Source organism: Gallinula chloropus, assembly GCF_964237585.1.
Source record: "Gallinula chloropus genome assembly, contig: HAP1_SCAFFOLD_90, whole genome shotgun sequence".
NCBI lineage: Eukaryota > Metazoa > Chordata > Aves > Gruiformes > Rallidae > Gallinula > Gallinula chloropus.
This window is the reverse complement of record NW_028168076.1, coordinates 1-10,988: the sequence shown is the minus strand read 5'-3', so window position 1 is coordinate 10,988 and position 10,988 is coordinate 1. Positions and strand designations below refer to the sequence as shown.

The 10,988-nt window shown below is 56.6% G+C and overlaps 1 protein-coding gene across 1 annotated transcript; it reads left to right on the top strand.

Moving 5' to 3' along the window:
* Positions 1 to 225: 225 nt before the first annotated feature.
* On the top strand, positions 226 to 5,228 carry LOC311204832 (coiled-coil domain-containing protein 183-like; the record flags this gene model as incomplete). Its single annotated transcript, XM_084281177.1, has 11 exons — positions 226 to 337; positions 441 to 568; positions 1,493 to 1,663; positions 1,792 to 1,896; positions 2,018 to 2,140; positions 2,771 to 2,831; positions 2,915 to 3,015; positions 3,276 to 3,436; positions 3,822 to 3,981; positions 4,371 to 4,467; positions 5,098 to 5,228. The coding sequence occupies 11 exons, from the start codon at positions 226 to 228 to the stop codon at positions 5,226 to 5,228; spliced, it is 1,350 nt and encodes a 449-aa protein (XP_084137303.1).
* Between the last annotated feature and the right edge of the window lie 5,760 nt (positions 5,229 to 10,988).

Genomic DNA, 10,988 nt, shown 5'->3' with positions numbered 1-10,988 from the left:
CCCGTATCCCAGCTGCCCACCCGGCCCTCTGCTGCCGTGGGGAGCTCAGTACTCGCGGTTCATCTCACCCACCCGAGCGAAGAGCAAGGGTCTGCGGGAGTCGATAGGCGAGCAGGGGGGTTGCAGCAGTTGAAGGCACCGTGGTGAAGGCTCCACGGGCACCAGGAGCTCAGGTCCATCTGTGGTCTCATCCTGGCTGCGTGTCCACCCGGCAGCGGTGCCACAATGGCTGCCATGGGGCTGGAGGGCCGGGGCAGGAGCGCCCGTGTGGTGCAGGGCCAGAAGACCAGACTCAGCCAGCGCATCTGGGAGCTGAAGGAGGTCGCTGCCTTGCGAGGTGCTGCCCCTTGGGCTTGGCAGGGCGGGTGGGGGGTGTCCCGCTGTCCTGAGCCGAGCTGCCTGTACCTGCGTGGGACTCACGGCGCCTTCATGTCCTCCAGAGCAAGGGCAGAAGATTTTCACTGGTCTGTGTGAAGAAAAGCTGGCTGAGACCAGGCAGCGTCTGCTCCCCCTGCGCAAGACGTTACGGGATGACATCCACACCCTGGACACCGTCCGGGCGTCCCCGGTAGGTGCTGGACCCCCCTGGTGCTGTCCCTGCAGAGCCAGCTCCTGTCCGGGAGCAGGACGTGACCATGCCCAGGCTGGCAGTGATGCTCTTGCTTTCCCTCCGCCGCCCACAGCGCAGCAAGGTCACCTTCTCAGAGGCATGTAGAGCAGAGAGGCCCATGGGTGTTCTTATGGCCAGGAAGGCGGTCGAGGTAGCAGGAGGGGTGGGCAGGCAGGGACTGCTGGCAGGGACTGGGGCCCCAGGGGTGCTCAGAAGAACAGGCTGCACGGCACAGGGACGTGGTGCTTGCGCGAGGGCAGCACGGCAGGGCTGGTGCAGCAAGACCTGGGGTGTTCACTTGTGGTCCCATGGGTCCCCTTCCAGCTCAGCCCCATCTGTGCAGGTCCTCCTCTGGCACCCTGAGCTTCCTTGGCCCCAGCAGAGCTGCTGGCCGTCCAGCTGGCAGGTCCCCAGGGCTGCCTGGCTTCCTGTGGGGTCCAGCCACATCCCTGGGGGAGAGAGAGGTGCTGGTGCTTCCCTCTACTGCCTGTCCCAAGGTTCTGGCCTGGCTATAAAGGCCCTGGGGATAGAGGGGCCTCTGGAAGGGAGGGAACAGTGCCACCGCTCTCCGCCAGCAGCCGCCTCTGGGCCACTGATGGATTGATGGAGGCCCAGCCCAGGGTCTGCCTTATGCAGAGTCCCTGAGCCCGTCCCGTTGCTGTCACCAGCATGTGCCCAGCTCTGCCTTACCCCAACCAGCCCCCACCACGGCAAAGCTCTCCCACACCCCACACTGCCAAGGGAGTGACAATGCGCTGAGCAACGTCCCAGCTTCCCTGCTTTACCCTGGGAGGAGGAGAGTTTTGGAGGCAGCCCCACTTCTCCCCGGGGTGCCTGGTGAGCCGTGCCTGCAGCCTGGTAAACCCTCGTGTCCCCTTCCAGCTGGCCCTGGAGAAGGTGCAGGCTGAAATCCATGGCCGCACCAACACCTACAACGCGCTGCAGTACGAGGTGCGGCGGCGGCGCCAGGTCCTGTGGGAGCTGCAGAGGCGGCTGCAGCAGCTGGAGAGTGTTGCTGCGGCGGACGACAGGCAGCACCAGCAGCAGATGCGGGTACCCAGGAGCCCTTCTCGGGGCGACAGCACCCACGGGGAGCTTTATTCCCAGCCCGGTGCCCCCGGGGGCAGTGCTGGGCTTGGTTTGTGGGGTAACCCCCAGCTCGCATCCCATCTCTGCCCCAGGTGATTCACCAGCTGGAGAACAACATTGAGAAGATGCTGGTGAAGGTCCGTGCCGCACAGAAGGTGACCACCCAGTACCTGGCTGTGCGGGATGTCCTGAAGAAGGTGAGCTCCTCCTCACCCTGCCATCCTCCCGCCCGCCCTGCTCCCCTCCATCCCCTGTCACCGCATGCAGGGCACCCCTGGGGCTCGGTGGGGTGATGAGCTGTGGCTCCCTGTGTCCCAGGAGCTGGCCCACCTGCCTCAGCACCTGAACCTCCTGATCGGGATGGCTGAGAGTTACCAGAGGGAGCTGGAAGACATGGAGCCTGTGGCCTCGCATGCCCTCAGAGCCGCCGAGGTAGCCAAGGTGAGATGGTACAGGGCACCCTGGGGCCCTCTCCCACCTCCAGAGCCCGCAGATGGCACCCCGCTGGTGAGTAGCTTTGTTCTAAAGAGCAAGAGACTGAGCTGGGCTTGCCCACAGCACGCAGATACCCTCATAGCTCCTCCTGCATCTTGCCCTTGGGCCAGCCTGCCCTGGGGCTGGGCACAGCCCAACTGAAGAAGCCCCGGCCATGGTGAAGGCAGCCCGCTCCATCCTCGCCCAGTTTCCTTCTCAGCCCATTTACACAGGGGTGCAGGGGGCCATTTTTGACCCTGGCCGTTCCAGAAGCTGAGCTGGCTCCCTAAGGTCCCTCCCAGCTCTGGCAGCAGCTTCTCCCTTCCCCGATACGCTGCAGGCACACATGGCGGAGACGAGAAGCTGGTTCCTTGCGCAGAGCGAGCTCAGGCACCGCTCCCTGGCTGCCCAGAAGGTGCCCAGGGACAGGCGCTGGCTGAAGGAAGCCAGCACAAAGCATCCCAAAGAGGTGAGCAGGGACACGGGCTGCGGGATGAGCTGTGGGCAGACAGCAGGCATCGGTGCTGAGCCCCCATGGGAGGTGGGGGGACGGGGGGCTGCAGGGAGCTCAGGGGGTGACGATGACCATCCTTGCAGCGAGCCGCCTTCCAGCTCAGCACGGACTCCCTGCCCCAGCACTCGCAGGACCCGCTGGTGGGTGAGTGCCTGGCGGGGCGCGGGGGGGTGGGATGCGGGCACGGCCACAGGCAGGAAGGACCCCTCACGCTTCCCCCCAACCAGACACCAAGACGGAGGCCGCTGAGGCCCAGCTGGAGCGCGAGGCCAGGCTGACCGAGAAGCTGGAGAAGGCCAAGGCTGCGGTGCAGTGCTGCCTCCTCTGGGTAACGTCAAGACCTGTCCCTGGTAAAACGGGGGGCTGCTGGAGCCATGGGCAGGGAAGCCCCTGCTGCTCACTTTGTGGGGTCACCTGCTCTCCTCTGCCCCTGCAGCCCCCAAAGCCCCGCTCCTGAGGGCCGGGATGGACCTGCTTTTCTCCATCCTGTGAGCTGTCAGCGGCCCAGGGTGCAGAAATGTCCTTGAGGCCACGTCCCGATGCCTTTGGAGCACCGGGGCCTGAGTCTCTGTGCTCTCCCCTGGCCAGGACATCCCCAGCAGGCTCCTGGAACAGCAGGAGTCCTCGCTGGACCTGGAGACCTGCATCAAGGAATACAAGGAGAAGGTGCAGGCGCTGAGGAAGAGGTTGAAGAAGCTGGAACTGAAGCACGCCCAGCTGAAGTTTCGCCAGCCCCCCGACACAACCAGGTGCGGCTGGCGTCAGGGCAGACATGCGACCGGGCCACCTCCTTTGGTGGGGACACGTGTGTCCTGGATGTCCAAACAGGGCACCCCTTCCTCTGTCCCCCTGCAGCCACCCACCCCTCCTGTCCTGCAGGTTCCTGAGCAGGGTGCTCCCCCAGCTCTGGTCCTGGCAGAGTCCCCAAAGCTCCGGTTTCGGCACTGGGAGGCCCCTCCCTCCTTGCCTGGCATGGGCAGTGGCACCAGGGGTGCAGATGGGCTGCAGGCAGCACCTCTGCTTTGCAGTTCTGGGAGGGGTGGCAGGGGGGCAACCTGAGTAGCCTTCCCACCAGATTTGGGGTGTCTCTGCACCCCTGTGCAGTTGTATGGACGTGCATGGTGTTGGCTGCAGGGTGCTGGAGGAGGAGCTGTTGAGGAGCCTGCAGCGTGAAGAAGAGAAGCTGGAGCAGATGAAAGCCCATCTCCTGAGGAACCAGAAGGTCCTGCTCCAGTTTGAAGATGGCCTTGACAACCTCTTCATCCGCCTGCACGGCATCACAGTGCCCGGACAGGTACCTGTGCAGCACTGGGTGAGCACAGGCCCCCCCAGTGCTTGGTGTGGCAGCGGCACGGCGTGAGGACACCTGGGGCAGCCACCATCTCTCCAAGGGGCTCTTTTTCCCCGCTAAGGTGGTTCTTCTCTCCTGTTCCAGGAGGATTGTGTCAAGGCCCTGGGGCTGGAAGAGAAGCTCCAGCACTGCCAGCAGAAGCTGCAGTACCTGGTACAGCGGGTGTGTGACTTGTCCCCCGACAGCCACAGCCCCAGTGAGAGCAGCAAGGTGCGTGGGGGTTTCATCCCTGGGCACTGCAGGGTGTCTCCCCCAGGGACATCCAGGTGGGGCACCCCGGGGTTGTTCCACCCACCAACCCTTCCTCACTTGACCCAGGGTGTCTTTCACAGGCTTTGGTCAAGATCAGGAATCTTCTGGAGAAGGCCACCGCCAGCGATCCCCAGAACCTGAAAATCTCCTTGGATGCCATAGGCAGCAGTGTCCAAGGTAGGAGGGCACAGCCAGGACACGTTCCACAGCGACTGTTCCAGCCCCTGCCCGCTGGGATCACTGGGTGTCCATCCACCTTGGGGCTGACCTTGGCTGTCTCCAAGGCTTTGAGCTTGAGTGATGATTTTAGGTGGGGATGTGGGAGATGAAAGGCAGCCAGTGGGGTGGTGTGTGTTGGAGCACAGCAGGAACAAAGAGGGTCATGTGGGGCAAGGAGGGTTGTGTGGGGCAAGGAGGGAGACCCTCATCTTAGAAATCCTTGTTGTGTAGAAGAACCAGCGCTCGGGTCTGGCTTTGCCCTCCTCCTGTTGGATGCTCTTGGAGGAACCACTGAGGTTTCGGCAGCTTGCCCCCTCTTTTTAACGAAGCAGGAGCTGTACCCACCACCTCATGGGCTCCAGACCCTTATGGGAAGCCCCAGCAGTGTCTGAGACAGGGGCAGGTCAGCCTGGGATGCTAAGGAGAAAGAGCCTCACTAGTCAGTAGTGCCTGTGGCAGAGGGCTCGGCCCGAGGGTCACCGTGATGCCACCAGCCCTCCAAAACATGCCAGCTCTCCCTGGGGACATGGGCTGAGCGGAGGTGGCCCCACTGCCTCTCCTCAGCCCGCTTCTCTCCTCTCTGTCCAGACCTCTTTGATTTTGAGGAGAAAGACCCCGGCGTTGTCCTCAGCCGTGAAGACATCAAGAGGCAGGGGCTGCGCCTGGTCGAGAGCAACAAGAAGAGCCGGCGGAAGAAGCTGCCCACTTGGACCCTTTGATCCTGCAGACCCTCCCCCTTGTTCTCTGACTCCCTTAGACCCCCCCTTTGTTCTCAGACTCCCACAGACCCCCTTTGTTCTCTGGCTCCTGCAGACCCTCCCCTTATTCTCTGGCTCCCGCAGACCCCCTTGTTCCTCTCCCCAGCTGTTTAATAGAACAGAGATATTTTGTTTCTCACAAGCTTGTGGTGAAGCTGTAACGGGGTTCGGGGCCTGGATCACATCTGCAGTTTGGGACATGGGGCGTGCAAACCCTGAGGGATGCAGAGCTGGGTTTGGGGACAGCCCCATCCCTGCTCCTTGTGCCCTTGCCCTTTGCCCAGCTGGTCTCCCCACTGTCATGGTTTGGCCCCAGCTGAGAGCTGAGCACCACGCAGCCACTCTCTCTAAGAGGGTTGTTGCAGTTTTGTGTTCTGGTGGAGAAGCGGGGGCTGCAGAGATGGCTCTTGCAAGAAGCTGCCAGCTCTGGGAGCCCCGATCCTTCCTGGTTGCCCTCCTGGGAAATGGCAAACTTGTGCCCTGGGCTTTTGCTGTTGCTGTGAACCAGAGCTCATCCCGTCGGGTACCTGTCTGTGGAGGGGAAAGGGGGGGATGCTGCCGTGACTGCGTATGGTTTGGGATCAAACGGGCGCCTTCGCCAGGCATCACTGCTCCTGAAGCTTTCCTCAGTGCAGTAAAAAGCCATGAACTGAAGAAATTCCAGTTGGTTGCTCTGCAAACCCTCTTGGGGTTGGCGTTGGTCTCGGACAGGATCAGCGTTTCTGCCGGGGTTTTGGCTTTGCCCTCTTGCCAGGGACGATGCCGAGCATCATAGAATGGTCTTGGTTTTGGCTCCTGCGGGCTCTGGAGTTTTCTTGGTATTTAAATACAATGAGGTGGCTATTCCTTTCAGGGTCTGTTTCCTTCCCTCGCTCCCTTCCCTTCCGTATATCCCTCCCATTTCTGGAGCTCTGGATGCCTTGATGGGCTGTCGCCTCCACGTAACATCTTTTCTCCATGATTCTGAAGAGCAGCAGCTGAACCGGTGGAAGAGCTGCTGACCAAAGGGAAACTGAGGCAGGGAGTGGGAAGCTTTCAGGGTTGTCTTTTATTCTCCTGCCCCAGTTCAGGCACAGCGGGACTCGATACCGAGTGCAGCCCCATCCCCAAGTCGCACTCTCAAGCAGGATTTCGGTGTCTCTGGCACCCCTGGGAGCTGCCTGCGCCATGCCAGGGAAGAGGGGGGGATACGAGGAGGCTGCTGGGGCGCTGAGGGACGCCCCTCCGGCCGGGCTGAGGTCTGCGCTGTGACGCTGTGAGCTGGGAAGCAAAAATCCCCATCGCTGCCAGTTCGTGACCCAACTGTGCTGCTCCTTCAGCTGCTGTTTATCATTTCTAGAGTGAGGGGACGGGGGCAGCTTTACCCCGATTGCTCCCCAGCCCCAGTTCTTGTTCGATGACCATGGAAAGGCTGGAGGATCCCTCTCCAATCGCACGGGCGGCCGATAGTTCACCAAAACCCCTGGCATTTTTACCAACCACTTCCTTTCCTGTCACCCCCTCTCAGCCATAGCTTTGCCCAAGTCCCTTCTTCTCATCCTGTTGGTAAAACCCCGAGGGAGAAATCACCTACCAGGCTTTAATACCTCAGGGAACTGTCCTAAATGTGCCCTATGTCACTTCTCAGCTCTACCTTCCTTCACATTCAAACATGCCAAACATCCAGCAGCAGCTCCCAAAACAAAAGAGCGAGGACAGAGAGACAAACCTGGCCTGAAACCTACCCAGGGACCCCACAAGCATCCCCTCTGGCACTGCGGCTCAGGGCTTTCATAGCCAAGAGAAATGCTTTATAAATGCATTTTCTAACTATAAAAGGTATTTGTTTTCCTGATCATCTCCATCCAAGGGAACATAAATTTCGGGAACTGCAAGAAGTCTCCCAACAAGAAGTTCTGCTGGGGAAACACCTCTAGGTTGCTTTGGAGTATTTTTATGTATATTTATGCTTTGTTCAGCAGCAGCGCTGACATCTCATCAGGGCAGATTCCCTCCCTGCAGCGTCTCTTCTGCTCCTGCCCGCAGGCAGTGAAAGAGCCCAAGGGGCACGGTGAGAGCCCCGGACCTGCCGTGCCCCGAGCGAGACCCAGGTATGTGGTTCTGCTGCCCTCATGGACCTGTGCCTCCCCTGCAAGGGATGAGGGGAGTCCCTGTGGGGAGTGAATTTGTGGCTGCTCTGCTACATGCTCTCCTCTTGTCAGAAAAGTGATGCATGAACCTTGCCACCACAGTCTGTGTTTCCAGCGACTTGAAGTACAGTGTGATCTAAACCAGGACATGGGGAGCGCTGTGCACCTCTTCAAGGCTGGAAATAGTAATCACTGGCAACTGGCAGCCTTGAAGAGATGCAGAGCTTGTAACAGTGCCTGTGTGGCTGAAACCGTGCTGCCAGACAGCACCCACACTGACACGGCTGCCAGGCAGCACCCACACTGACATGGCTGCCAGACAGCACCCACACTGACACGGCTGCCAGGCAGCACCCACACTGACACGGCTGCCAGACAGCACCCACACTGACACGGCTGCCAGGCAGCACCCACACTGACATGGCTGCCAGAGCCCCTGTCTCGGGCTGTGCTGCTGCTCCTCGGGCTCTCACAGCTCCACTCCCACCAGCACAAGGTGTCTCCTTTCCCGGGCGGCTGTTCCATTCCCCACAGGAGGGGGGCGTTTCCCCCCCTCCAGCCTCTCCCCACCACCAGCACCCCCTCTCCCTGCAGCTTGGCTCCCCCGCCCAGCCGGGGCTTTTGGTATCTGCCGCAGCCTGGGCAGCAAGTCCCTGCCGGAGCCATCTGGGCCTCGTGTGGAGTCGGCAGCCCCAGAGCTTCAGCCCCTCAGTCCCCGGTAAGTCCACCCCTCTTTTCCACCCCCTTTTCTTTGTGCTGGCAAATTCTTGTGCAGATTTGGCAGTGTGCCACCTGTCTGGAGGGTGTGAGCAAAGCATTTCCCTGCTCCCACCCGATGTTGAGCTTGTTTCCCTCCCCTGCAGCTCTGACAGAGCCTTAAAAGCTGCTGAACATGACCCAGACTGTTCTGCCTGAGGCCAGGGACGTGCTGATGCCTGCAGACACCTGCCAGAGCCAGCTCAACTTTGGGAACCAAGACAAGGTTTCCCCCAGTGCAGCTCTGAGCTGAGCTCTGACAGAGCAGCAGGCGCTTTCCTTACAGCCTGGTCACCCCTGAGTAAGATTTGAATGGTTTATTGTAATAAGGATGGTGTGGGTGGGAGGGTTACAGTGATGCTCTCTGTTTTGGAGAAAAAGCCTAGGAAATGGCTTTTTCACTTCCACTTTACTTTGTGGTGCTCTGGGGTGCGATGAGGCAACATTTATTAGTGCTCGTTGTAGTAGCAATTGTCTCCTGCCCAGCAGGACAGACACAGCCTCTCTCAGCAGTCCTGCCTTATACCAGCTGATCAGTTGGCAGCCAAATGTGATTGGAACTTCATGTTTTGTCCCACCACTGAACACCGTCCGTCTGCCCTGTGATTCTGTCAGGGCTCAGGCTTTCTTCCTGGGATGGGGCCCATTCTGCATGGGTGCCCGGCAGCCCTGATTCAGAGGGGAAGGAGAAGATGCAGCCAAGAGCAGCTGTGTACCCTTGGGTTTTGGTAGGATGATATTTTAATGAACGCAATTAATTGAAGTGAAAGAGGGATTTCTCATTAATAAATAATTTTATAATTTATAATGAACATATTTATAATTAATCAGTCCATTTTTAAGTGAAAAGAGAAAATAGCCAGTCTTGGTTACTTAGATTGGAAGTTCCCATAATCTATGGATACGTGGGAGCTGCTGCCCCATACCTTTCAGTTCAGTGGTGAAACTAACACTTCCACTTTTAGATGCCAACAACAGAAACCATTGTTCCATGCTATTTCTCAGTTTCTCTTAACAGAATAAAAGGCATAAGACATCTAAAGGTGATGTTATTGAGAAAAGGCGACTTTTTTATTTGGAAGTAGAACTGCAGAGAAGCTGTGTAGATGCTTGTTCCTCTTATTACTGCCTGATTTAAAGAAAAAGTCATCTCACATTGTCAGCATTGATTCCTTCCAACTTGTGTGCTTTTCATTCCTTTAGTTTTACCTTCAACATTTAATAATGTGGCTCCAAGCCTCATCTCTCAGTAGGTTGTAAAAGAGAAAACACATTAAAAAACATTATTTGAATTGCTTGTTGCATGCTATATAACCAAATATTATAGGTTCTCCATTGATTTTCCGTCTTTGTCTATTCTTGCCTGTAGTGTTTTGGTTGCTGGCTGATGTTACATTTTTGTATTTGAGTTGGGGAAAAGAAGTCCCTTGAGAATGGGATGTTTGTGCTGTGACCTTCTGCCTCAGGGATTCGTAGCGCCGTTAAAGGATGCTGTTAGCACAGCACATGTGTCACTGCAGCTCTGGGAACTTGATTCAGATGCAGCTTCTGCGGTGTGAAAAGCAGTGTCATTGAATGGTGGGTTTGACTTTTGGAGTTGCAGCAGGTACTTTGCATCTGCTAACTGACAGTCCTTTTACTTTGATGCGATTTTGCTTTCCCCACTGTTGCCTGTTTTTTCACTGGTCCTGCAAAGGATACAGTTTGAATAGAGAAATGCTGATCCAGGAGTGGGGAATCATTTGAACCCACTCCCACATTTTGAGGATATGGTTTTGCAGTGCTCTTATTTGAGATCTGCAGGCTCCCTTTGTTTTTAATAAATCGTGCTTCCACTTCCATGTCCTTCCCCCTCTTTGCAAAAACAAGGGGTTACGTTCTTCTCATGAAATCATAAATTGTGTATAATTTCATCAGGGTTGTGTGGGTGTGGGTGTGTTTGGGGGTTTCTTTAATTTTAAAGAAATGTGATTCCTGTCATGTTCTTCTGTCTTGAAGTGCACACAGAATGTGACCTCGCTGAGGTGAAGAGGGAAAACTTTTGGAGCTGATAACCTGAGATATCAGGGAAAGAAAAAATGCAGGAAATGGTTTTCTTGAAGTTTCTGCAGAAAGCTTTCTTTGGGCAGGTGAAAGCTCAGCTGGTTCCAACCTTTGTCTCTTGGCAACTTTGCAGGTTCTTTAACCAGTATTTGCTTTTAAGATTACTAAAGAACTCCTGGGGTTGTGCAGATAGAGATTTAGATGGCCTTCCTGCTGTTTCCTACGTTACCAGTGTCTGAGAGACAAGGAAGGGCTTTGCTACTGTCTGGCTAACGAGGATTTTCAAGATCACCTCTTAATTGGGTTAATGCAACCTGGGAGCAAAAATAGGTCTACCCATTGGTGGAAAAGTTCTTAGTTCCTCCCCATTTTCTACCACTGAGCATTGGTTAATAAATGTCTGTTGTGAAACCTCAGTAATGCTGCAGTGGCTTTGAAAGTGTCTGTCCTGGAATGGGCAAGGGGCAGGCACACTTGTTACAATCCTGTAAATTGAGCACATTTTCCCTTCGTGTTTTTGTCAACAAATGAAGGAGGTTGAAGTTCAGCTGCAGGGTAGTAATTTAGGGTACTGGGCAAGATCCCAAAATGACTGCAAAAGTACTTAAAGTTGTTCTATTCTTTCAAGCTGGCACTAGGCTGAGGGGAAAATTGATGAAGGGAATTTGAACCTTGAATAACAAAGCTGCAGCCTACCAAAAAGGCAGTTAGGAACAAAGGGGGGAATCAGATGTGATCTAGACTAGACTGACATGGCAGCCAGTGCGCAGAACTCCACAGTGAGATCATGTTT